The sequence below is a fragment of the Chlorocebus sabaeus genome, chromosome 12, assembly GCF_047675955.1.
Source record: "Chlorocebus sabaeus isolate Y175 chromosome 12, mChlSab1.0.hap1, whole genome shotgun sequence".
NCBI lineage: Eukaryota > Metazoa > Chordata > Mammalia > Primates > Cercopithecidae > Chlorocebus > Chlorocebus sabaeus.
In genome coordinates, this window is record NC_132915.1 from 83279210 (window position 1) to 83307110 (window position 27901).

A 27901-nucleotide genomic window follows, 5' to 3' on the forward strand; every position below is an offset into this window, starting at 1 on the left:
CCAGATGGAAGGCAGACAGGGACGACAGAAGGAATTTTTATTGTGTAATCTTTTGGACTCTTGATTATTACTTTGTGAATGTATTCTCTATTTCAAAACTAAAATTTGAAAAAATTGATACATCTTCACTGCAAAAGAAATCAAGAAATATAGAAAGGAACAAAGAAGAAAATAAATTCATTTTTAAACTCAATACCCAGGTACAACACTGTTAATATTTTTGCCATATTTCTTCCAAGCCTTTATCTATGAATGTACAGACATGTGTATGGAGGTATTTTTACCAAAACAGGATGATGTGTACGATGGTTTTTGTTTCCTGTGTTTTTCATGTAGGGTGAATCACAGACAGCTTCCATGCAGCCTCATTTTAAACATCTGCATTGTTATTGCATGAAATTAGCCAGTTACCAAAAAATTAATCCAGGGGAACTGAGTCCAGCATCTGAACACGCAGTGCCAGGTAACAACAACCCCCTGATCCAAAGCTGGGATTTTCTTTTATTTTCTTTTTCTTTTTCTTTTTTTTTTTTTGAGACAGAGTCTCGCTCTGTGGCCCAAGATGGAGTGCAGTGGTGCGATCTCAGCTCACTGCAACCTCTGTTTCCCAGGTTCAAGCAATTCTCCTGCCTCAGCCTCCTGAGTAGCTGGGATTACAGGTGTGCACTACCACACCCAGTTAATTTTTGTATTTTTAGCAGAGATGGGGTTTCACCATGTTGGTCTGGCTGGTCTCAAACTCCTGGCCTCAAGTGATCTGCCCGCTTCGGCCTCCCAAAGCACTGGAATTCCAGGTGTGGGTCATCGCACCAGCCACAGTCTACATTTCTAATGATAAAGCTGCTCTTTAATAATTATGTTTTCAGAAGGCCTTTTGGAAATAGTTTTTTCCTCACTGTTGGATTATAAAAACACCAAGTGACCTGAGTTCTACACTTTTTTGTGCCAAAATGAAGAATATTAATAATAAGCATCCATTTGCCCTTAAGTATATATATTTAAATCATAAATATGTAAGTAAATGTACACATTTATTTAAATTTTAAATATGCAATTGGCCAGGTTCCAAGGGCTTATCCACCTTCCTGGAAAAAAAGTCAACTGTCTTTGGAAAATTCCTTGACATGATTTTAGAGGGGCAGCCTCTAAAATGAAGTGTTCAATGAATGTTCGAGGAATGAATGAATTTTAGCAGCCTATATCTTAGGTGCTGAGAGTATCTGATTAGGGCGTATCGGACTGAAAAAAGTCCTCTACAAACACTAGCATTTACTAATCTATTTTCTACTTAAAATGTGTAATTTGACATCAAGCACACAGAGAGTTTATGGAAACAATTTTATTGGTAACAGAACCCTACTAACTCATCAGAGCCCTACTGTTTTCTCACGTGTACTTTCCTTCTTCTGGCAGCCTGTCCCCCTTCCCTGGAACCCCCTCCCAACTCATTCCCGTGGACTTTCTGACTTGCTGCCTCTCTCCCTTCTGGGAAAAAGTGTCAGCTGATGCACTAATAATCCAGCACATGCTAAGACTGTCCCTGAGACAGCTGTCTACTACCCCTAGGCCCTTGGGCAGGGGATCTCCTTGGAGCCAGAAAGTTAATAACTGGTCTTTAAGATACAAACAATGTCATGGTCTATGACTTTGTGACATGATACAAAGGAAAGTGCTTTGAGTCAGGCAGACCCAGATTCATATCTCAGCTCTTCTTAATATGTATGTAACTTTGGACAAAGTACTGCATGTCTCTAGCCCTCAGCTTCCTCATCTGTGAAACGGAAATAACAATACAGGGAATACTGGGAATAACAAATGAGAATAAATGTATTCAGCCCTCTAGCTTCCTCTCCCACTACCTCTTTGTCTTTCCAGAGTTGAAAGACCCATAACAAGGAATCAAAGGAGAGCAAAACAAGACCAAAGGGTTAGAGGATAAGATCTAAGAATGGATGAAGGGATGGTAAATGTTTATTTTTATTTATTTATTTTATTTTGAGATGGAGTCTCTCTCTGTCGCTCAGGCTGCAGTGCTGTGGCATGATCTCAGCTCACTGAAACCTCCGCCTCCCAGGTTCACGCGATTCTCCTGCCGCAGCCTCCTGAGTAACTGGAACTACAGGTGCACACCACCACACCCAGCTAATTTTTGTATTTTTAGTAGACAGGGGGTTTCACCATGTTGGCCAGGATGGTCTCGAACTCCTGACCTTGTGATCTGCCTGCCTCAGCCTCCCAAGGTGCTGGAATTACAGGCATGAGCCAACTCATCTGGCAGAACGGTAAATGTTTAATATGGAAAGGGAATATTTAGTCTGGACAGAGAGGATAATAAATAATTATGGTTACCATTTGTCAGCACCTTTCCTGGCATTTATTTATTTAGACGGAGTTTCACTCTTGTTGCCCAAGCTGGAGTGCAATGGTGCAATCTCGGCTCACCGCAACCTCCACCTCCTGGGTTCAAGCGATTCTCCTGCCTCAGGCTTCCGGGTAGCTGGGATTATAGGCGGGCACCACCAGGCCCAGCTAATTTTTGTATTTTTAGTAGAGACGGGGTTTTTCCATGTTGGTCAGGCTGGTCTCAAACTCCTGACCTCAGGTGATCCTCCTGCCTCGGCCTCCCAAAGTGCTAGGAGCCACAGCACCTGGCCTTTCCTAGCATTTAAAATAGCTATGTCCAGTCTTCAGAACAGCCCTGTGGTGAGGTATGATCATGAGCCCCATGTTATAAAGCGAAGAGGAAACAGATTTTATAACTTGCCCAAGATCATCCAGCTAAATGGAGAAGTGGAGATTCAAAGTCTGGTCTGACTGTTTGTACTAGCTTAAGAACAGACTCTCAGCTGGATGCAGTGGCTCATACCTGTAATCTCAACACTTGAGGAGGCTGAGGCAGATGGATCACTTGAGCCCAGGAGACTACACAAACACACAAAAAATTAGCCAGGTGTGGTGGTGCATGCCTGCAGTCCAGCTACTCAGGAGGCTAAGGAGGGAGGATTGATTGAGCCCGGTGATCGAGAATGCAGTTAGCCATGATCACACCAAGAGAGGGAACAAGGAAGGTGGCTGTCAGCCACTGGTATCAGAGACAAGCAGAGGCCAGAGAAGACAAAAGCAAAATCTTTCTTTGGCTGGGACTTGTCAGAAAGGGAATCTCCAGGCCTCATGTGCCTTATGTGTGGGCATCTCTGAAGGCAGAAAGGACTCCATTTTCCCTGGATGAAAATGGGCCTGTGAGCACAAGGCTGAGGTCTGACTCCTGGGGGCCACACAGGCAGGCCTGAGCACCTTGCCCCTCCTCATTGAAGGGGGCTTAATGTCTGGGGCACAGTTGACTCCATCCCTCTTTTTCCTGTATGTTTTTTTTTTTCAAGACAAGGTCTCTCACTCTGTCACACAGGCTGAAGTGCAGTGGCACAATCTCAGCTCACTGCAAACTCTGCCTGCCAGCTTCAAGTGATTCTCCCATCTCACCCTCCTGTGTAGCTGGGACTACAGGCACGCGCATACAGGCTTGTCTCCAACTCCTGACCTCAAGTGATCCGCCTGCCTCGTTTTTCCTGTATGTTCTAATGTTATTTCAGGGATCCCCTTTGCCTCACTCTGGCCATTCCAAAACATATATATGTTTCATTTATATAAATCCAAATAAAAATATTAAAATTGCAAGTGAGATATTTTTGGCCTTAATCTTTGAATTTCAATGTTTTCTTATCTGTAGAGCAGATGTGCTAACTCCTATAATTCTGGGCAATGCCCATGTGATTCTTGGCCGCTTCAAGCCATTTCAGGTCTGATTTTCACACAAGTTCAGCAGCATTGGGCTAGAAGGGCACCGCCCTCCCACTCTGCTGCCACTTTGAATAGAAGTCCAAGCTTTTGCTTGCTTGCCCTGACTTTGATTCTTCACATTACTGAGGAGCAGTGACTGAAGCTTAATCTCATTGTCTACAGTCTGTCTCCTCTATGGAACTGCACTGTTCTTTCCCATCTCAATTATTTCTGATGTAACCAAAACACTCTCTCTCCCCATTGCCTTTTTTCTTTTGTGAAGACTTGGAAAGGGTCAGTTTCAGAGGCTTGAGCCCTGTGTTCTGACTTTCACAGACAGAGGCCTGCCACTCTTACATTTACAGGTCATCATTCTGAGCAATAAACTTTTTTTGAAGAGTAGTCCTACAAGCTCACTAAAAAGTTGCATTTGTATTTAACTTAAATAGAGAACCTTATGTGTAGTCCATGTTTCTGGACTCTATGCCTGATTTTGAATCACTGGACTTAAATTATTTGACTTACAACACTGATACCTCTTCTAAGTGAACCTAAACAAAGAATACCAGCCCTACATCCCACTCCCCACAAGATAACTGGGAAAGACACAAAGCCACGCTGAGAAAGGGCCATGGTTTGATATTGTCCAGTGAGTATCTCTTGGTCTCAGAATGCTGCCACTTCCTGCAGTTCCAGCCCTCGGCTGTGGTCCATTCTGAGTAAGTGAATTCCTCTGTTAAAACTTGCACACAATAAGGAGATGGCGTCACCAACAGCCAGAGAAGTCAAGGGTCCTGATCCATCCAGAGACAAGGTGAAAAGGCAGGCTGGGGGGAAAAGGGGAACCCGCAGATTAGGCCAAGAGTGTAGCATCATGAAACGTGATGTCTTCATGAGAAATGCAAGGAAATAAAGCATTTGCTGTACATATCTAACCAGTATGAGAGGCCCCACTTCTTCAGAGGAAAGCATATCAGGGAGGTCAGAACTTGGGCCAACCCCACGACATCAATGGTAGAGAATGGCACATGGGCCAAACAGGATGCATACCATCACCAAGAAGTATCAGGGTCTCACCAGCTAAAGACATGTTACAAAGGTGCCCTCAGTCACCTGTCCAGAGAATAAAGCAGGGCCCAGACAGGGAAAAACATACAAGGATACTGATCTTTAGCTGCTGGCTTCCTGGGGTCTTGATGCCTTGGAGATGAAGGATACTGGGGGAGCCTGAAAGGCATTCTTTAGGGGTTTCAGCTGACCCATCTCCCTCCATCTGCCTCTTAGAGGCCACTCTTCTAAAATCTACAGGCTCATACCTGGTGGGCAGGAAATCTGTGCCACTTGGTCAGGTCAACACTTTCAGACCTCGTTCTCCCTGGTAAGGTTTATGATCATTAAGTCTAAAACATCTGCTCTTTTTCCTCAAGCAACTGTTACACCTGGGTGGCTGGAGAAGCCACTCCAGGTGACGGTACAGCAGGCTGTCCTTACTATGGAAGTTTGGCTTGTGGCCACAGCTATTTGCAGAGTGCCCACAAGACAGGGTCCCGCCTCTATTCTCTGAGGGAACTACCCTGTCTCCCCTGAGAGGAGCTGAGTTCTAGAAGACTGCTGTAGGAGAGATTTGGTTTAAAGTTCTTTAAGTCAATGCTATTTCTGTCTGTGGCAGAACCCTGTGTCCAGGACAGAACAGATGGAGGCAGTGGCGTGCTGGTAAACCAGCTTTCTGGAGGAAAAAACACTACCACCACCGATTCATAGCATTTGTCAATTTTCATGGTGTAAATACCTCCACCATGATCAGATTTCAGGCCACCAAAGGTTTAAAAACCAGTTCACAAAAATCCTGAATATTTAACAATCGGCCAGCAGGGGCTGGCTCCAGCAGATCCAGGAATCTGGGGACCTGGGTTGCATAAGACATCCTTTTTCTCTGATGCTTTGAAATGTTATGAGCTTACTGTGTTCTTAAACTTCAGCTACAGCATCAAAACAGGGCAGAGACTTTCTGAAACTATCCTGACTCCCCCTTAACCTCACCAAAAGCTGAGGGTTTCATTTTAGTCCTCGAAAGAAGAATTCAAAAGTGGCAATTCTTGTTCTCTTTTCCAGGTATTTTAAGTGTCACAAATTAGAATCTGATAAAGAACTTCAGGTAGAAAGAATGTAAGAGCCAAATCTATGTGAGTTCTCAGGAATGAGTCTATACAACATGGTACCAGGGGATACATGGGGATAGCGTCTTGACATCACCTCTTAACCACAGGACTGGACAGTGGCAGAAGATGGGGGGCTTTGTAATGCTGAGCAATGGGAAGAGGGAGTTTTAAAGAAGGTTTTAGGACTTCATGTGTCTTTCGAGGAGAACTGACAGCAGGCTCCTTACCTCCAGTATCTTGGTTCCAAATCTTCACCTTGCAATCATGTGATGAGGTAGCAATTAAAGGCATCAAGGCCAATGCTCTTGGTAGAAAGACGCAGGATGCAACAGTCTGGAAATGCCCCTTATACTCACATATTCTGTTTCGAGTCTGTCTTAGGTCCCACAACTGCAAAGTAATGACATGGACCAGCTCATACTTACTCGTCTAGCTTCGTCCACGAATATCCATCACCCCCGCTCCCATGATGTACCTATTCCCTCCACTTACCTGCTCACGTATCTTCATCCATCCACAGACCCAACAACCCCCATCTAGTGATTATTGTAAGCCTCAACTATGTCTCAAACAACCCTGGTTAAGACTGTGTCATAAGTTTTTGCCTTTTTAATGGTTAGGGAAGTAAAAGCTCCTAGTCCTACAGCATGATGGTGTTCCATCATGGGGAACCCGAAACAACAGTATGGGGTTGTTTGCTTTCATGGCAACTTAAGAGCTGCCTTATTTCAACCTCTTGGCATCTGTGGGTCCTGTGGGGACCCCATGGTTAGAAGTACCTCATAGGTATAAGTACATATAGGTGTAGACATTCTGATTTAATGCCTAGATGCTGAACCTTGATGTGTGAAGACTAGTGTCTACAAGAGGGAAGTGCCAGTCAGTGCTGCCAGTCCCACTCTCATAGATACAGATCAGATCACAGCTGGAGAATAATGTTCAGGGAGGAGAGCAAATTGAATTATGTCCAAAAAGATAATGAAGTTATTGGACAGCATGTTATCCAGGGAATAGCTATAGGAGCTGGAAATGTTTCACTTAGAAAAGAGATGCTACATTCAAAAGCTGCAACACCCCAATCTACCATTTACTAGGGATGTGGTCTTGTGCAAGAAATGTCAACTTGCCATGCCTCTATTTCCTTGTCTGTGAAATGGGAATTATAATAGTACCTAACTCATGGGGTTGTTTTTAAGGATTAAATGAGATATTACATGTAATGTGCTCAGCCCAGTGCCCAGCACACAAGAAATGTTCGATAAAATAGGAGGCATAATTGTTCTATTTGAATACTAGATAACCCTTTTAATTGATATTCTACAATTACAAATCTAAGGTGCTTTGGAGGAGCCTAGGCAATCTATTCCAAAATTAACTGCAAGGAAAGTATATGACTAAGGGATGGAGTAGGCCCTGGACCAACACTAGAGCTCCAAATTTCCTAAAAAGCTTGAGCTTCTTTTACTGTGGCCATGCCTATAATGGGAATAAATCTCGTTCTTCAAACAGTCGCTCCCCTCTCCAAGCTCTGCTGCGAGTAGAGACATCAGCAGACTAGTTCTGTGTTTAGCTCTTCCCCATCTTGACTCTCATCCCATTCCTCTTTCTTACTACCAATTCAGAGAGCTCTAAGTTGATGAATGTTTCTTTTCTTTCATTTCTCTATTTTTTTGAGATGGGGTCTCCCTTGTTGCCCAGGCTGGCCTCAAACTCCTGGGCTCCGTTGATCCTCCCACCTCAGCCTCTGAATAGCTTGGACTACAGGCACACGCCACCATGCCCAGCTAACTTTTTATTTTTATATAGAGACAGGGTCTTGCTCTGTTGCCCAAGCTAGTCTCAAACTCCTGGGCTCAAGTAATCCTCCTGCCTCGGCCTCCCCTATGAATGTTTCTTAAATGAAGCAACTGGAATTCAAAGAATCACTCACAGTATGATTTGGAAAGAGGCCTGAGCCATTAGCAGAGCTCGCCTGTGTAGAACAGCTACAGGCATGAGGCCAGAGTAAGTGATCTGTTCATCAGCAGCCAGATACCTGGACCTCACACAGTCTCCTACCGTGGCTTCACAGCCTTCTCCTCCAAAGCCATTGCTGCAGGAGACACACTTGTGTCCATCCACACTGACTTCACAGTAGGTCTGAATGTACTGCTTTGCAGGAAACATATGAGCTACCTGCAGCCCCCGACTGTCCCATAATCTGAAAGAGATTAGGGCAGGAAATTAGCTTGTAGTAAATGTGGCTGAAATATACCCGTATTGTCCCACTACCATAAAAGTCTTGGCTCTTTGCTGTGTAGGCCAGCCAGATTGGAATGGCATGATTTACCTAAAAACAGCAGCATGAACCAGATCAATCTCTGAGACTCTAAAGCTGGCAGGAAGTAACCAAATTGAATGACATCTGAGTTCTTTCTATTTTGAGATCAGTTAATAGAAATTGAGACCAAGCATCTTAATTGTACAAGTTAATTTGTTAATTTGGTCCTTTGAGGCACTGCTTTCCATGGACAAAAGGATATTTCTGTGCCTGTGACTTAAATTTTTAAAAAGATACTTATTATGATATGGAAGATCAGTCATCATTCAGAATCAGTTACAGAAGATTTACATACAGGCCATGGCCAACCTTGGCTATGGGGTCCACTGGGGAGTATTTTGTTTTGCTCCTTATTTTATTTTTACCTCTTTACCCCATTCCTATCATCTTCTAAGGAGAATCTCTTCTGAGATCCAAAGTTTCTAGTTATGCTCTCCAGTCTAAGAACTATTGACTTTACTGACTCCCCTGATGCTGATTTCGACCCTGCTTCCCCAAGGAGGGCTTCAGCTGAAGGCTGGGTGACTGAGAACACCAGGAGCCATGCAGGAGTAGCAAGGAGAGCCAGGCAGCCCGACAGGGTGGGACAAGCAAATGACTGATTCTGGGGTTAATCTAAACACATTCACATAGCAGGAGCTGGCTGAATCAGATGCTTTGAAATCATCTAGAACAGGGGCTTTTACCAGGCCTGATCTCATGGTATACAGTCCCTACCTTAATGATCCATGGGGCCAGAGCAGAGAGGCCCCACCACCAGTGAAGGACAGAGGAACAGAAGGCTCTGGGAAGGGCAGAGCAATGTGGAGAAGCAGAGTGGGAATGGAGCCATGTACACATGGGAGCCACAAACCTCACAAGAAACACTTTCGCTGCTGCTCAGTAAGCCCACCTGAGGGTTTTATCTTCAGAGGTCTGTAGTATGTATGGTTCTCTGGGGACCCAGCACAGGTGAGTGACCTAGAAAAAGCAAAATGTTCAGAACTTCTCACACCAAGTCATTCCTCTGCTGTAATTCCTGTCAAATGTGCTAACTAGCATCACTGTGCCTCTTCTCAAGGATTCTGAACTAGCAAATTCATTTACAGGCATCTTACATTTTGCAGATACCTATCAGTCATGCTCTACCTGCATCTCCCAGGTTATCAGCAGCAAGGGAACAGCTGGGCCAGTTGTGAACACCAAAATACATGCAGGCACCCTTAGAGTACCTGAAACCCCAGCTGTGTGGCAGATAAACAGCCCCTGTTGTAAGGCAGGTTCACTGAAACTCTAGCCCAACACCTCATGGGGATCAGGAAGAGCATTCATGTTTCTCTTTATCCCTGCAGGCTCCTGCTTGGACAGGCATAAAACAGTTTCCAAAATAACCCAAAATAACAGGATTTTCTTTTCTTCCAGTAAACTCCACCAATATAGAGGGCATGGGGCAAGCACATCTGACCATTGGCAGTCATCTTCAAAATTAGAAAAGATGACTGGGACTGAAATTTGATGACCACTAAAAGAACATCTACTATAGGTCAGGTACAATGACAGGTATTTCACATCTAGTATTTCAATTCACCCTCTGAAGAACCTTAGCAGGTGACAGAATTCTCCCCGTTTTATAAATGAAGACATAGACACTCTAAGAACTTAAGTAACTTCCTTGAGATAACATAGCTGGTATGTAATAGATCCATGATTTGAACCTGGGTATGACTGACTCCAAAGGCTCTGCAGTTTATACCAGTCTGCTACTAGAAAACAACTGGTCCTTCAAAAGCAATGCAAATTCTACATAAAGCAAAAGGTAATGTTTATTTCTCCACATGATGTTACATTGTATGAACATACAATAAGCATAAGCTGTGAGCTCCTGGAGGACAGGAACTCTGTCCTTGGTCACTAACCCTGTTCCTAGCACAGTGTCTGGCCCACAGAAGAAAAGTAATAGTGAAATAAATAATGAAGACAATTTTTAATTCCCATATGAGTGAGTAAAATCATTGTCTGGAGCAGAAGACTCAAGGGACCATCTAATCTAATAACCCCGAGAGGCCAGGGTCTCACAGCAGGTTAGGGGACAGCAATTGGGACCCAGGCTCTAATTTCTGCTCATGGGCCTCCTGATTTCTCTCCTGAGCCTTTCCTTCACGCCATGCTCCTTTCTGCTGCCCTGTTCTGTACCAAGTTCGAGTTCATACCACGTTTCTGGAGACAGATGCTCTTTCCACACTCTGTCCTGTCACCACATCCCACAGAAGCAGGGTGTTGTCCCGAGAGCCAGTGCACAGCTGTGATGAGTCTTTGGAAACAATGGTGAGAAGACAGCCTGTGAGAGGGGACCTGAACAGGGTTTTTCAGAAAGTATCAAGGTGTTGGGAAGAGGTTCACTTTGTTTTACCTGGACTCACAGCCAATCCGGTGACCACCATGGCATGGCCACACAATTGCTGCCTTGGTTGTGAGGAACCGTGCAAGTCCCACATCATGACCATCCTGTCACGAGAGGCACTGAAGAACTGGTTGGAATTGGGAATACAGGTTACCTGCTCAGGGGAAAAACAGTAACACTGGAATAGCTCTGGTGTGCTAGTTGGACTGGACTTTAAATTGGGGGAAAAAGATGAGTCTGCATAACTCCCTCCCCACACACTTCTTTTTTTTTTTTGAGATGGAGTCTCACTGTCACCCAGGTTGGAGTGCAGTGGCGCAATCTTGGCTCACTGAAGCCTCCACCTCCCGGGTTCAAGTGATTCTCCTGCCTCAGCCTCCCGGGTGGCTGGGATTACAGGCGACAGCCACCACACCCAGCTAATTTTTATATTTTTAGTAGAGACAGGGTTTCACCACGTTGGCCAGGCTGGTCTCCAATTCCTGATCTCAGGTGAGTCGCCCACCTCAGCCTCCCAAAGTGCCGGGATTACAGGCGTGAGCCACCACGCCTGGCCCCCACACACACTTCTCAAGAGTAATACCTAAGCTTGAAATCTATGAATGCAAAGCATGGGCCAGTTTGAATTTCCACCTTTTTCAGTGTTGTGCTACCTTTTCCTTTATGTAGCAGATTTCCTCCTGTCCTTCAGGGTAAGGTTAAAAATCTCACCTCCTCAGATCACGTCACCTTGGTGAGGATGTTTCCCCTCTTGGGCTTCCTATAGAACTTCCTCCTGTGGGATTCCTTTTACACCTGATCATCACTGCACCCCAAAAATGCATATTGTACTGTTATGACAGGTGATTCTGTTGTACTTATGATGAAGTTGAAGTGAATCTCTGTTCCATTTTATGCTTTTTACCTTGAATACAACTTTGCTTGATATCATCATCCCAACTCCTGCTCTGTTTGTTTACATTTGCCTGATATATCTTTGCTGACCTGTTCTTCCTGTTCTGATCTCTTCCATCGTGTTCTTTTTTGTGTGGTTTTTTTTTTTTTTTTTGTAACTGTGGTAAATATACATAAAACTCACAATTTTAACCATTTTTAAATGTACAACTCAGTGGCAACAAGTACATTCGTTGTTGTATAACCATCACCACTATCATCTCTAGAACTTTTCCATCATCCCAAACTGAAACTCTACCACCTTTAAACAATTACTGTCCATTTTCCTCTCCCCGCAGCTGCTGGCACCCACAATTATTCTACTTCTGTCTCTATGGACTTGACTATTCTAGGTACCTCATATAAGTGGAATCATACCATATTTGTCCTTTTGTGTCTGGCTCTTACTTAGCATAATGTTTTCAGGGTTCAGCCATGTTGTAACATGTATCAGAAATTCATTCCTTTTTTTCTGAGACAGGGTCTTGCTCTGTCACCCAGGCTGGAGTGCAGTGACCTGGTCTCAGTTCACTGCAACCTTCCCTTCCTGAGTTCAAACAATCCACTTGCCTCAGCCTCCTGAATAGCTGGGACTATAAGTGTGTGCCACCACACCCGACTAATTTTTGTATTTTCTGTAGAGATGGGGTTTTGCCATGTTGCTCAGGCTGGCCTCGAACTCCCAGGCTCGAGTGATCTATCTGCCTGGGCCTCCCACAATGCTGGGTTTACAAGCATAAGCCACTGTGCCTGGCCTATTTCATTCCTTTTTAAGGGTGAAAAATAGCCCACTGTATGTATATTACCACATTTTGTTTATCCATGAATCTGTCAAAGGACATTTGGGTTGTTTCCAGCTTTTGGCTATTCTAAACAATGTTGCTATATATATGTGTGTGTGTGCGCGCACGCCTGTACAAATATCTGTTCTATGTTTACTGTTTTACTTTAAAGTTTAAAGGTGCTTTGCATTAGATATGTCTTATTTATTTATTTATTTATTTATTTATTTATTTATTTATTGAGACACAGTCTCACTCTGTCGCCCAGGCTGGAGTGCAATGGTATGATCTCTGCTCACTGCAACCTCTGCCTCCCAGGTTCAAGTGATTCTCCTGTCTCAGCCTCCCGCATAGGTGGGATTACAGGTGTGTGCCACCATGCCTGGCTAATTTTTTTTTTTTTTAATTTTTAGTGGAGATGGGGTTTTGCCATGTTGGCCAGGCTGGTCTTGAACTCCTGACCTCAAGTGATCCACCTGCCTCGGCCTCCTAAAGTGCTGGGATTACAAACGTGAGCCATTGTGCCCAGCCTAGATATGTCTCTTTTAAACAATGTATAGGTGGCTTTAGTTTTTAACTCAGTAAGAGTACTGCCTTTCAATAAGTGAATTTATCCCAATTACATTTACTGCTATCATATATGTGTTTGATCTTGTTTCTTCCATTTTTCTGCTGGTTTTGAAAAACATTTTGTCATATTTTCATTGTCTTCTTTTTCTATAAAATTGCATATTTATTTTTAGATTTATTTTTCCCTTTCTTTATATTTTTAATTTAAATAATATGTAACCTGAGTTCTTCTCATGATACCTCTATATGTGTATTAATATCTTTAAACTCATATTCTCAATGTATTAATTTCAGAAAGAAAAGAATCTCCTATAAGGAAAAAAATTTTTTCTTTAATTAGCACAATTATATTACTTCTGGCTCATTCCCACTTTTGTAGGTACTCTCTTGGATTTTTATCCAGTCTATTATCATATTATTAATATTTTGCATTTTATTCATATAAATTTTTAAAGAATTAAAACAATTACATTTCTTCTCATAGCCCTAGTTTTGACAATTCTTTAGACATAATTCTGTGTTTAATTGGATTGAAGACTCATACAGTGAATTCAGTTTGGAACTTCTTTAATATTAGTTGGCTTTATTATTCATCATTCATTCGCATTCTTTTTTTTTTTCTTTCCCTTTTGTTGCCCAAGCTGGAGTGCAATGGCGCGATCTCGGCTCACCACAACCTCTGCCTCCTGGGTTCAAGCGATTCTCCTGCCTCAGTCTCTTGAGTAGCTGGGATTACAGGCATGCGCCACCACACCCAGCTAATTTTGTATTTTTAGTAGAGATGGGGTTTCTCCATGTTGGTCAGGCTGGTCTTGAACTCCCGACCTCGGGTGATCTGCCCGCCTTGGCCTCCCAAAGTGCTGGGATTACAGGCGTTAGCCACCACGCCTGGCCCATTCACATTCTTTAATAATATACCTTCAACTATATTATTCAGGAATGCTTTGCATATGGCAAGATTTTATGAATTTAAGAATGTCTTTCCATGCCCTTACATATGAACAACACTCTCCACACATAAATAATCTTTTTCTTTCTTCCTTTCCTTTCTCTCTCTCTTTCTTTCTTTCTCTCTCTTTCTCTTTCTTTCCTTTTTTTTTCTTTCTCTCTTCTCGCTTTCTCTTTCTCTCTCTCTCTCTCTTCCCTCCCTCCCTCTTTCTTTCTTTCTGACTGGGTCTCGCTATGTCACCCAGGCTGGGCTGCAATGGCGCAACTATAGCCCACTGCAGCCTCCATCTCCCTGGCTTAAACGATCCTCTTGCCTTAGCCTCCCAAGTAGCTTAGACTATAGGCATGCACCACTATGACCACTGAATGTATTTGTATTTTTATTTGTAGTAGAGACAGGTCTTGCTATGTTGCCCAAGCTGGTCTTGAACTCCTGAGCTCAAGCAACGCTCCCACCTCAGCTTCCCAAAGTGTTGGGATTATAGGAATGAGCTACCCTGCCTGGCCAATTTTTACTTTTTAATAATATTTTTCCTCAAATCTTTTCTCTCCCAGATAATTCTTCTATTGTCTCACTTTTTTTTTTTTTTTTTTTTTTTTTTTTTTTTTTTTGAGACAAATCTTGCTCTGTCACCAAGGCTGGAGTGCAGTGAAATAATCACAGCTCACTATGACTTCAACTTCATGGACTCAAATGATCCTCCCACATTAGCTTCCTGAGTAGCTGGGACTATAGGCGCGCACCACTACATCCAACTAATTTTTTAATTTTTTGTGGAGATGGGGTCTCATTATGCTGCCTAGGCTGGTCTGAAATTCTTGGGCTCAAGCAATCCTCCTGCCTTGCCTTGCCAAAGTGCCAGAATTACAGGCAGGAGCCACTGCACCTGGCTTGTCTTATTTTTTCAACTTATTGTTTCATAGAGTATATGTTCTCTTAATTTATAGAGTAAAAAGCATTAATCAAATTTTATCTTTGCTTCTTGAGTAGTTATTCCTTCAAAGTGTATTTTCATCTGACATTAGCTTGTTATATGTGTATTTAAAAAAATCTAGGCATATAGACCTTACTTTGGATCCTTTCTGCTTATTAATCTTTTCATCTTTGAATGAGGGCAAGTCCAATCTTTGGCAGTAAATTCAACAAGGCTTGATACATGCTCAAGTATTACATGCACACACACACACACACGCATGTGCACACACACACAAGTGCACGCACATACACACACTCACACACAGTCAATTCTCTCTCACTTTCTTTCCTTTCAGTCCAAGGTCTACTATAACTTGATTTGTCATGCTGAATATTGATGGTTGATTATGTCTTGATTTGTCATCCTGAATACTGATGGCTGATTATGTCTTGTCTAAATAGCTGAGACTACAGGTGTGCACCAACATGCCTAGCTAGTTTTTTTTATTTTTTGTCAAGATGGGGTCTTGCTATGTCCCAGGCTGGTTTTAAACTCCCGGCCTCGGGCAAATCACTTGAGGCCAGGGGTTGGAGACCAGCCTGGCCAACCAAGCAAAACCCCATCTCTACTAAAAATATAAAAATTAGCCGGGTGTGGTGGCACACGTCTGTAGTCCCAGTTACTTGGGCAGCCAAGGCAGAAGAGTAGCTTGAACCCGCGAGATGGAGGTTGCAGTGAGCTGTGATCACACAACAGAGAGAGTGAGACTCTATCTGAAAAAACAAAACAAAACATTCCTAGCCTCAAATGATCCTCCTGCCTCAGCCTCCCAAAGCACTGGGATTACAGGGATGAGCCACCATGCCTGGCCAGTCCTTCGGCATTTTAGGGTGACTAGAAGAAAGAGAAGCAAGCTGGCAGCAGCCTCGATTTTGTTACTTTGTCTTGTTTTACTGGTAAACAATCTATATCCTTAGTCCTCATCTTTCTAAATAAAGGGCTGTTGGGAGGACCATTCAGGACCAGCTCTTTTAGTGAAATCTGCACTCTGTCAAATATCTGGAGATAAGTGAATAGAGCATGGTGTTCCCTATCAGTCTAGTTCAGAACACAACGTATCTGGCGAGCAACTATCATATTCTGTGCTATGGGATTGTGGCTGATGCCTAGTTTCATTATAAAAGAAGTGTGTATCTTAATTTTTGGTTCATTTAGGTGGACTTCAGAGCAGGGAATTATATATAAACTGGCATTCTCTATCATTTTTGCTGGAAGCTCACTCTGGTCTGTAATGCTATCTAACAAATTAATTTTTATTTCATTGTTATTGAATGTTCATTAAATGTCCCCAACTAGACTAAAAGGTTGCTGAGCACAGGGATTTTGTCATTTTCCTAGCTATGGTAAGCACAGGGTAAGCCTTCAGTACTGTACCTGCTGAGTCAGGATAGGTCAGAGAGAGTTGTTATCAGCTGTGTTCTGTTTACTACCTGTGCTATTAAGGGCTTAATGACAAAAGAAAAACTGTATTCGATATGCCTGTAACAACAACTAAGTGAATGGTTTGCTCTGTTTCTCCTGAAGTAGGACTTCACAGCATCAAACAAAGCCTTTGCATTTTTCCTTAAGATCAAAGATTCAGTCACCCTTAATATCTAGAACTATTAGCTATCCTTTATTCAGTTCCAGATTGCCTTCATAATAATCATTTGACAATTACCTTGGTGATCTCATGTTCATGTCCTTTGAACCTTTTCACCACATTTCCAGTTTTCCAGTTATAGGCCACAACTGTCTGAAGAGAGTGAAGATTTTAGTTTCATTACTCAATTCTTGTTAAAGTGACACTGGCCTCTACTGCATTCCCACCTTACTTTCTCCCTCCTCACTCACTCCCTCTCTGTTCAGGGACTTGCTCAAATCATTAGGGGCTCCCTGTTGTGGCCATCCCTCCTCATGTGCCCCTCCTTTGAGTTTCTTTTCTTTCCTCCTGGTGGTTCTCTCTCTCTCCCTCTCACACTAGACCACTGCTCTAAACTTACTGATGGGTTTGGGCTAACATTCCCCAAGAAGAACTGATTCCACTGGAGGTTCTGGCTGTAGATGGTGAAGGAGAATTCCACATAGGGTTAGATTTGTTTTCCCTACTGCACTGTATATTTTTGTTGTGGTGCTTTTTAAAAAAATTTACCATTTCAAGCTGGGCACAGTGGCTCATGCCTATAATCCAGCACTTTGGGAGGCTGAGGTGGGCAGATCACCTGAGGTCGGGAGTCAGAGACCAGACTGACCAACATGGAGAAACCCCATCTCTACTAAAAATACAAAATAAGACAGGCATGGTGGCACATGCCCATAATCCCAGCTACTCAGGAGGCTGAGGCAGCAGAATCGCTTGAACCCAGGAGGTGGAGACTGCAGTGAGCCACCCTGCCCGGCCTAGATTTTAAGACAAAATACTGCCAATTAAATTAGGATACTTAGATGCATCCTGATTTAAGAAGTGTTACAATGTGAAAACAGGTCCAGGCATGGTGGCTCATGCCTGTAATCCCAGCACTTCGGGAGGCCAAGGCGGGCGGATCACCTGAGGTCAGGAGTTCGAGACCAGCCTGACCAATATGGAGAAACCTCATCTCTACTAAAAAAAAATACAAAATTAGGCAGGTGTGGTGGCACATGCCTGTAATCCCAGCTACTCAGGAAGCTGAAGCTCAAGAATCGCTTGAACCCAGGAGGCGGAGGTTGAGGTGAGCCAAGATCGAGCCATTGCACTCCAGCCTGGACAACAAGGGCAAAACTCCCTCTCTAATAATAATAATAATAAAATAAAATAAAATGTGAAAACATGCATCTTAGAACCAGTGGAATACAGTATGCAAATGGAATTTGAAGATTCTAAAAGGCTATTGAAAATGAGAGACATTATTATTATTATTTTTTGAGACAGAGTCTTGCTCTGTCACCCAGGCTGGAGTACGGTGGCCCAATCTCGGCTTACTGCAACCTCCACCTCCCAGGTTCAAGCAATTCTTGAGCCTCAGCCTCCCAAGTAGCTAGGATTACAGGCATGCGCCACCATGCCCCTCCCCCCACAATTTTTGTATTTTTAGTAGAGACGGTGTTTCGCCATGTTGTCCAGGCTGGTCTTCAGCTCCTATCCTCAAGTGATCCACCTGCCATGGCCTCCCAAAGTGCTGGGATTATAGGTGTGAGCCGCCACACCCGGCCCATTATTAGTATTATTCACTACAAAAAGAATTAGCAGTTGTGCTACCAGTATCCCAGCTGTGAGTGCTATGATAGATCCAAATATGAAGGAGAGAAATGCGAGAATGGGAGGAAAGAGGACAAAAACACAGGAGGAATCATAATGCATATCAGTGTAAAGAGCATAAAAGAGGAGATTAGAAAGTTCCTTTTGCTGACAATTAACTCCTGTGTCTCCATGTAGGTGTAACATGGCATTGGTGGGAAGTATGATCTCTGCCATTTATAGAAAGCATGTGGGTGGTCAGGCATAGTGTTAAGGATCTCACCTACGTTCTCTGATTTAATCTTTATAACCACCTGTGAGGTAGCATTATTATTCCCACTTAACAGATAAGACTGAAGCTCAAAAAACTTTAAAGACTTGTCCAAACGAATGGGTAGTGGCCAAGCAGGGATTTAAACCCAGTCTTCCTAACTCTAAAGCTCATATTTTTACACTCATCAACCCTGCTCCAGAAATGCAAACCCTAGACTTCCTTTCAAAATATCTTCCTTTCCTTGCAATAAAGTTCATTTCCCAGGAAACACTGCAAACCCCACCTTATCTTTCCCTCCAGAGACACAAACATCTGAGTTCAAAGCAGCAACGACAGAGACGGTATCCATGTGAGCTGGGCTATACTCTTGAAAAGCTTTAGTCTGAATTCTCTCTTCTATAATTTCATCAGGCCTGCTAAAAAGAGTATAGAAAATGAGAGACCCAATGGCATGGGAATGGATAGGGGTGTGGTGGGGTAGGGAGAAGAATGTGGGTTAAGAAGGCAATTCAGGCCAGACTAAGGAGGAATATTTAAAAAGGAGAAGAGAAGGGAGACCCACTGACATTGTCAGCAATGGTATTATTTATTCTGAAAATGTGCAGAATGACTGAAGGATTGGAATCTGATAAAGGGGGATCTTGAAGCCAAGAAGCCAGGAGTCTTTCTTTGCTCACACTAGCAATTAATCCTAAAGATTTAGGCCCCTCTGTGTATGGGTGCAGCCACTAGCTAATAAACTGACTGTTTCTTTCTTTTGAGACAGGGTCTCACTCTGTTGCCCAGGCTGGAGTGCAGTGGCACACATGGCTCACTGCAGCCTTGACTTCCTGGGCTCAAGCAATCTTCCCACCTCAGCTTCCCAAGTAGCTGGGACTATAGGCTCATGCCATCATGCCCAGCTAATTTTTGTATTTTTTGTAGAGATAGGGTTTTGCCATGTTGCCAAGGCTGGTCTCGAACTACTGACCTCAAGCAATCTGTCCACCTCGGGCTCCCAAAGTGCTGGGATTATAGGCGTGAGACAGCACACCCAGCCCTGACTGTTTCTTATCCAAAAGAAAACACACTAAACTATTCAGGGAAGGCCATCAACATTCACCCTGGGTCTTCTCTTTCTTTAGTGGAGAGTTTTAATGGGGCATGATAAAACCTGGGCTCCCAGGGGAGGATTGCTGTACCTGTATTTGTAAGTGCTGTGTTTGAGTTTGCTTTGCAGTTTCCCCATCACGGCACAAAACCTACACCAAACCTTCTGTGGAAGAGCTTGTTTCAGTTGGTACCTGAGTAGCAGCATTCCTTGTGGCTGCTGGAAGTTGCGTTCCCTGTTTAATAAAAAGAATACATACTGTTAATTTTGTTAGGCACAATAATGGTAGTATGATGTTGAAAATAAATCCTTTTTCAGACTAATTAATTGTATGCTTTTGCTTTCCCTCCTAACCCTGCTTCACCCTTACGGCCCTGAGGTTGCAGATACACAAAACAAAACTGATTTTAAAAAAGACTAAGAAGTCCTGTAATAACTAAAAAACAGAAGTGCCATATGGTCCAGCAATTCTTCTCCTGGGTTTACAGCCAAAAACACAGAAACAGATGTTCAAACAAAAATTTGTGCACAAATGTTCACAGCAGCACTGTTCACAGTGGCCGAAAAGTGAAAACAACTCAAATATTCATCAACCAATGAATGGATAAACATCATGTGGTCAATCCATACAATGAAATATTACTTGGCCATTAAAAGGAATGAAGTACTCATACATATTACAACATGGGTGAATCTTGAGAACATCATGCTAAGCAAAAGAAGCCAGACACAAAAGGCTACATAGTTCATATTCCATATATATGAAATATCCATAGTTGGCAAACCTAGAGACAAAAAGCAGATTAGTGGTTGCCAAGAGCTGGGATGAGGAAGAGATTAGGGAGTGACTACTTAATGGATACAGATAGAATGTAATATAGAATATCTTAATAGACTAGATATAGTTTGGATATGTGCCCCCTCCAAATCTCATGTTGAAATTTGATCCCCAATGTTGGAGGTAGGGCTTAGTTGGAGGTGTTTTGGTCATGTGGCCAGATCCCTCATGAATACTTGGTGACATCTCCCTGGTAATTAGTGAGTTCTCACTCTATTAGTTCCCACAAGAACTAACTGTTTTTAAAAAAGCCTGGTACCTTCCTCCTCACCTGGTTCCTTCCTCTCTTGCCATGGGATGCCGGCTCTCCTTTGCCTTCTGCCACAGTGGAAGCTTCCTGAGCCCTCACCAGAAACAGAAGCCCGTGTCATGCTTTTTATACAGCCTGCAGAACTGTGAGCCAAATAAACTGCTTTTCTTTATAAACTACTTAGGCTCAGTTATTTTTTTATAGCAACACAAATAAACTAAGAGGCACAGTTTTCCTTTGGAGTGATGAGAATGTTCTAAAACTAGATAGTGATGATGGTTGCACAACATTGTCTCTATATACTAAATGTTACTAATCATAAATTTTATGTTACATGCACTCTGCCACAATAAAATAAATACTAAGAAGATGTAATCAAAAATAAAAAATAATTCACATTACTGAAGCTTCTTGAAAAAGAAAAGCCTCAGTTATTCTAAAAGGTTATAACCTTCCTTGGTTGCTGGATTTTTTTTTTTCTTAATAATTTCACTACGGCACCTCTCAGTGTGCCAGAATCATGAAATAGATGTTCTGAGATGCTAGAAATAATGACACTAAATGAGACAATATAGGTAACGACCTAGACTAGCATTTCTTAAAGTGTGATCCATGGATCATGGGGGATTCCTGAGAGCCTTTTAGGGAGTTTGGGAGGACTTCCCTTTTCCAACTACATCTCTCAGTGAGGCCCTTCTCTCCCTCCCTCTCTCCCTTCCTCTCCTCTTTCTTCCTTCTCCTCCTTCTCCTTCTTCCTTCTTCTTTTTTCCTTCTCCCTTCTCCTCCTTTTCCTTCTTCCTTCTTCCTTTTTCCTTCTTCCTTCTCCTTTCTTTTTTATTTTGAGACAGGGTCTCACTCTATCACCCAGGCTGGAGTGCAGTGGTGTGATCTCACTGTACCCTCCACCTCCCAGGCTTAGGTGATCCTACCACCTCAGCCTCCCGGGGAGCTGGGACTACAGGCTTACACCATCACGCCCAGCTACTTTTTTTGTGTTTTTTGTAGAGATGGGGTTTTGCCAACTCCTGGGCTCAAGCAATCCATGTTCCCTGGCCTCCCAAAGTGCAGGCCTTCTTTTCTTTTTATACCTCAACATAAACAATAGATTACAATAGACTGAATATAGAAGCAGATATCCGAGTCAAATTGTCTCCTGTTTAAGGGAAACATTAGAAATTTGCAAAACCATAAAGCAATACCATTTTTTCTTAACTAAATATTTTGGTTTTGGAAAGTATATTTATTTTTCATAAAATGATGTTTTATGTTAATATACAATAGGTTTATTACTAATTGAAAATTAATAAGTAAGTATCTTTTAAATTTCTGTTTTTTTAATTAATTCATTTACTTATTTATTTTATTTATTTTTTTGAGACGGAGTTTCACTCTTGTCACCCAGGCTGGAGTGCAATGGTGTGATCTCCGCCCATTGCAACCTCTGCCTCCTGGGTTCAAGCAATTCTCCTGTTTCAGCCTCCCAAGTAGCTGGGACTACAGGCATGCGCCACTACATCAGGCTTTTTTTTTTTTTTTCTGTATTTTTAGTAGAGATGGGGTTTCACCATTTTTTGGCAAGGCTAGTCTCAAACTCCTGACCTCAGGTGATCCACCCACCTTGGCTTCCCAAAGTGCTGGGATTACAGGTGTGAGCCACCGTGCCTGGCCTCATTTATTTATTTTTAAATTTAACAAACCCTGCATGTGGCATTCAATCTCAGTTTTAATGTCAAACAATAGTAGCAGAGCAGGATTCAAATCCAATCTATAACCTACACAAGCAAACCTCTTTGGGGGTTCTTAATTTTAAGAATGAAAAGAAGTTCTGAGACCAAAAAGTTTGAGAGCCAGTGACCCAGAATTTAAATAAGGTTAATATTGGATTACATATTAGAATAAAAAGAATAATGAAACATTTTCCAGATTTACTTGTATCATCCCCCTCAACTAACAAGGCTAGAACTGAAAAGAAAGAGAATGTATTATGCATTCAAACGTGCTCCTCCACCCATTCAGGAAACACCTCCTAAGCACCTTATTTATGTAGGTCCTATACCAGTTGCTGGTGAAACTGAAAAAAAGAGAAACCTGAAGATGTGACCAGCATGAACATTTGCTGGGACCGAAGGAACCTAAGGACCAGTCTCAACTACTTCAGGTCACGTGTCCCCTGCAACTAGCTGTGATATCAAAGAGCTGAGGGAAGTATGGGGGGCAGTGGGAGCACCCAGTCCCCCTTTCTTCTGAGGTTCTGCTTAAAAGTTCTAGGAAATGAGTTTCTTATGGGCATGACCAACCTAATTCTAGGAAGAACTGTCTACAGGAGAGAACAGCAGCTAAAATGCACCAACTTAATATTCGCATTCATACCATTAGCATTAAAAAAAAAAAAAAAATAGAGCTTTCCAGAAGAATTTCAGCCTACGTTTTGAGAAGTAGATAGAATTACCTCCTGACAAGACTAGGTAACCAATACAGAAAAGCATAATGCAATGGAAACAATATGAGTGGCATCAAGAGACCCAGGATCTACCCCAGCCCTGCCTCATCCCATTATGTGTCCTTGAGCAGCTCCATTCCCCACTCTGGTCTCAGTCTCCCCAGCTAAAAAATTATGACACTAGATGAAATGATTTTTAGTAGACTATGAGTATAATGAGAGAAGGTATTTCATTATTCATCTTTGTACCCCAAGTGGCTTGCACAGTACTGTATAAGAAAAGTACTTGTGAAGTGGCAAATCTAAAGTCCCTTCCACTTCAGATAGTCCAGGATTTTCTGTAAGAGACCACAAGATGTGCTGAGAGGCAAAATTCAGGATAGTTTTCAAAAAGCTTGGGATGTGGTATTGTTTATAGATAGAGAGTGCAGGGCTTCTTATCTGCCAGCCTAACCTATTTTTCAACATTGTCATCAAACTAATGACAGATGTCATCCACAGATCTAGGTCACTGGAAATTGCAGGTGCTATAAATGGATTGGCTCTGCTCAAAACTGATTGGTATAGTCAGAGAGCCATACTTCCCAAGAAAAGCATATTCATGGGACATTCTAAGGAAAAGATAACTTTTAGAATTACTTACCCCCAAACCAATAGGATCTTCTTGGTGAGCTGCCCCTATACAATAATTTGTAATGTGTATCCTTTGGAAAATAATTCAGGTAGGCACTTCTTAATCTCTGTAATTAGTGGGAAGCCACTGAAGTTAATCTCTTCTCTGTCTAAGCATGTTTGCACTGAAAAGAGATTTACAAGATAAATAAAGACCTTGTTTATTAAAGAGATGGTTAGGTGTAGTTTTTCCTCACAAAGAAAGAAATATTTTACAAAATTTCAAGATTATCTCTCTCACATTTCCACAGTTCAGGAAAGTATACTATAATGTTAATTATATATCTATTTTTAAAATATGCAAAATATATTTAAATATATCATTAAACATTTTGATTTTGCTCCTAACATAGTACTTCTGTTCATCAAAAATCTTGAGTTGACTGCTTACTTCAGAGTTTACTGCTTTTGTGAAAAAGGCAATTTCTCCTGTTTTAAATAATTATCCTAGAATTTGAGATGGAAGAGCTTTTCAAAATCACCATATATAAACCATTTATTTATTTCAAGATCTGCAGAATAAGGGTAGAAATATTATTTGCTCAAAATTATAACTACAACCATTTATTTAAAGATCTGCAGAATAAGGATAGAAATATTATTTGCTCAAAATTATAACTAAGTAAATCTCTTGACTTCTAGTCCAGAATTTCCATTATAAATGTCTACAAAGAATAAACAGTTTTACTGCATTTTAATAACTTAATTTTAAGAATTCAAATAAATTCTAAATATTGATTGACAGTACAGCTGATTCTGAGAATTAAGGGCAGCACAGGATAGTCAGAACAACATTTGATTAAATGCATTAGTATCTGCATTAAACAGGACTAGTTGTGAATTATAGCTCAATGTGGCCTTGGGCAAGTTGTTGAACCTCTCTAAGTCTCACTTTCCTATTGTAAAATAGGATAATAACTCCATCATTGACTTCTGTGAATATTAAAAATAGCACTTAAAATGTACCAGGAATTGCTCTAGGTTTTATATTTATTAACTCATTATATCTATTCCACAAGCCTCTGAGATACTGTTACTACAGGCTGAGCATCTAATCCAAAAATCCAAAATTCAAAATGCTCCACAATCTAAAACTCTTTGAGCACTGACATGACATAAGAAGGAAATAGTCATTGAAGCATTTTGGATTTCTTTCTTTTTTTGTTTGTTTGTTTGTTTTGTTTTTTTTTGAGACGGAGTCTCACTCTGTCGCCCACGCTGGAGTGCAGTGGCCAGATCTCGGCTCACTGCAAGCTCCGCCTCCCGGGTTCAAGCCATTCTCCTGCCTCAGCCTCCCAAGTAGCTGGGACTAGAGGCGCCTGCCACCTCGCCCGGCTAGTTTTTTTTGTATTTTTTTAGTAGAGACGGAGTTTCACCGTGTTAGCCGGGATGGTCTCAATCTCCTGACCTCGTGATCCGCCTGTCTTGGCCTCCCAAAGTGCTGGGATTACAGGCCTGAGCCACCACGCCCGGCCTTTTTTTTTTTTTTTTTTTTTTTTTTAAGACAGAATCTTACTCTATTGCCCAGGCTGGAGTGCAGTGGCGCAACCTCAGCTCACGGCAACCTCCACCTCCCAGGTTCAAGCAATTCTCCTGCCTCAGCCTCCTGAGTAGCTGCGATTACAGGTGTGTGCCACCATGCCCGGCTAAGTTTTGTGTTTTTTGTAGAGACGGGGTTTCACCATGTTGGCTAGGCTGGTCTCGAACTCCTGACCTCAAGTGATCCGCCCACCTAGGCTTCCCAAAGTGCTGGGATTACAGGCGTGAGCCACTGTGCCTGGCCACATTGGAGCATTTTGGATTTCAGGTTTTCCATTAGGGGCGCTCAACCCTTAAGTATATAATGCAAATATTCTAAAATCTGAAATTTGAAACACTTCTAGTCCCAAACATTTCAGATAAGTGATACTCAACCTGTATGGCCATTTTGCAGATGAGAAAAGTGAGGCACAGAGATATCAAATAGCTTGGTCAAGTTTATGCTGCAAATAAGTGGCAGAGCTGAAACTTGAATCCAGGCAGTCCAACTCCAGAGGCCCTGTTCTTGACCAGCATATTATACTGCATCTCTACAAAAGCTAGTGCATATAAAGCTTTCGGTTCATTCTGGCAAGCTGTTAACAATAAATTATGGTTACTAGCATGACTGCAAGATTAACAGTGATCATACTGGAAGCAGCATTTTCACCCTTATTAATACTGTTCATAATGCACAAATATTAATGCACAAATATACACAGAGAACATATACAAATGGATATATAAATCTAGAGGATATTAAAGCTGAAGTAAATTATGGCCTCTGATCAGAGTGACAGGACCCAATAAAGCTAAGAATTCATTATGTTACATAGCAAGGCAATTAAAAAGTCTCAAGAACAAAGTATATGAATTTGGGTTATATCTACGTTGTTGTAACTTATTATGAGTAGACTAAGAAATAAAAATACTGCTAAGTTATCTTCCACTATTTTTATTATGAACATGTAATATACTTGAGAGGAGGTATAATTTCTGGTTCATTTTTGTATCTATGATTTGACCTTAGCCTAGGAGAATGAACGCAAGGCAAATAAATACTTGTTGAATTAATTAATGGAATACTAAGATGAAGAGTCAGCTTGGAGTTTGGCTGTTGTTGCCCAGGCTGGAGTGCAATGGTGCGATCTCGGCTCACCGCACCTTCCACCTCCCAGGGTCAAGCGATTCTCCAGTCTCAGCTTCCCGAGTAGCTGGGATTACAGGCACCTGTCACTATGCCCAGCTAATTTTGTATTTTTAGTAGAGACAGGGTTTCTTCATGTTAGTCAGACCGGTCTCGAACTCCTGACCTCAGGTAATCTGCCTGCCTTGGCCTCCCAAAATGCTGGGATCACAGGCGTGAGCCACTGCGACCAGCCCAGTGGTACACCTTTTAAGGATCCAACAACATAAGGGCCCTTTTAACTTGCCCAACAACGTATCCTTTAGAGAGCAGTCACCCTGTTTCATCCCAGACTCCAGACCCAGAAAGGCTGGAGAGGACATGGGAAAATCTATAGACTCAATTATGGCTCTGGATGTCCCCATTGGTTCCAGTTGGAACCAGGCCTCAGTCTGAATCCCAGCACTTATTTCGATTCTAATCTGCTTTCCAAAGGCCTTGAGATATCCAGTAGTCACTCTAAACCACCCTAAACATAAAGGAGAGAATTCTCTTTTAACTCTCCAGTGCAATATTCCTTGATATACACCAGTACGTATCCAACTGCTCTATTTCATGAAGAAACTGAGACTCAGAAGGCTGTGACTTGCTGAAGGTCACAGGGGCAGAGCTGGGCGGACTGCACCTTATTTCCCTGGTCCCCTGTTCATGCAAACCCTGATATCTTATCTCCCTCCGTCTCCGGAAATCTCCCTCTGCACACTTCTATCTTACACTCTGGGAGACCAAGGCATCTTTAGCCGCCAAAACAATGCTCAAAGAAAGAAAAGTATGAATAGAAACACCTGGAAGCTGGTCTGGTTCGACCTTCTAATGGTACAGATAGCGGAAACCGAGGCCCAGGGAATAAGAGGGTCTTGCCTAGAGTCACATAGGGAGCCAGTTCTAGGCCACCACTCTCAAGGTTGCCTCAAATTTTGGGGATGACTTGTGGACTTGTGTGCAGTTTTTCCTTTCTGTTGCTTCAGATCGCAAGTGCTCCTCTCTCTGCCCATTATACAACTAAAGTTTATTATTTTTTATTTATTTATTTTTTTAGAGACAGAGTCTCGAGTCTCGCTCTGTCGCCCAGGCTGGAGTGCAGTGGAGCGATCTCGGCTCACTGCAACCTCCCTCCCGGGTTCTGGCAGTTCTCCTGCCTCAGCTTCCCAAGTAGCTGGGACTACAGGCGCAGGCCAGCACGCCTGGCTAATTTTTTGTGATTTAGTAGAGACAGGGTTTCCCCGTGTTGCCCAGGCTGGTCTCGAACTCCTGAGCTCAGGCAATCCACCCACCTCCCACAGTGCTAGGATTCCAGGCGTGAGTCACCGCGCCCGGCCTAAAGCTTATTTTTGATGTGTATGTGGTAAGAGGGGAGAGGAGTCCCCCAAGATGGGAACCTAGCGCCACCCAGCACAAGGTCGGCCCTCATAACCGCTCTCCGCTTCGGCCAAAGGGCGAGGGTTGCCCGCTCCCAGTCTGCCGCTACGCCCCTTTCTCCCACCTCAGGCTGAGTACCCACCGGCGGGCTCGGGGGCTGGAGCTGGGGCCGGCGGGAACGTGGAGCTGGCGGGTGTGAGCAGCCTCCGAGCCCTCCCCCGCCTCCGCCCCT

General features: G+C 42.7%; 1 protein-coding gene across 4 annotated transcripts; it reads right to left on the reverse strand.

The window, feature by feature from the left end:
- Nucleotides 1-1327: 1327 nt before the first annotated feature.
- On the reverse strand, nucleotides 1328-27900 carry WDR31 (WD repeat domain 31). 4 transcript variants are annotated; one of them, XM_037983837.2, is made up of 12 exons: nucleotides 27812-27892; nucleotides 25521-25720; nucleotides 23578-23731; nucleotides 19498-19641; nucleotides 18600-18732; nucleotides 16507-16581; nucleotides 10646-10790; nucleotides 10446-10546; nucleotides 9149-9216; nucleotides 7995-8136; nucleotides 6164-6326; nucleotides 1328-4604 (listed from the first exon to the last, which is right to left on the reverse strand). In XM_037983837.2, the coding sequence occupies exons 4-12, from the start codon at nucleotides 19611-19613 to the stop codon at nucleotides 4444-4446; spliced, it is 1104 nt and encodes a 367-aa protein (XP_037839765.1). In that variant the 5' UTR covers nucleotides 19614-19641; nucleotides 23578-23731; nucleotides 25521-25720; nucleotides 27812-27892; the 3' UTR covers nucleotides 1328-4443. The 4 variants fall into 4 exon arrangements, with proteins under 4 accessions (XP_037839765.1, XP_007966556.1, XP_007966553.1 ...); XM_007968365.3 differs by lacking the exon at nucleotides 25521-25720 and having other exon boundaries at nucleotides 18600-18729; nucleotides 27812-27900; XM_007968362.3 differs by lacking the exon at nucleotides 25521-25720 and having other exon boundaries at nucleotides 27812-27900.
- Nucleotide 27901: the final 1 nt, after the last annotated feature.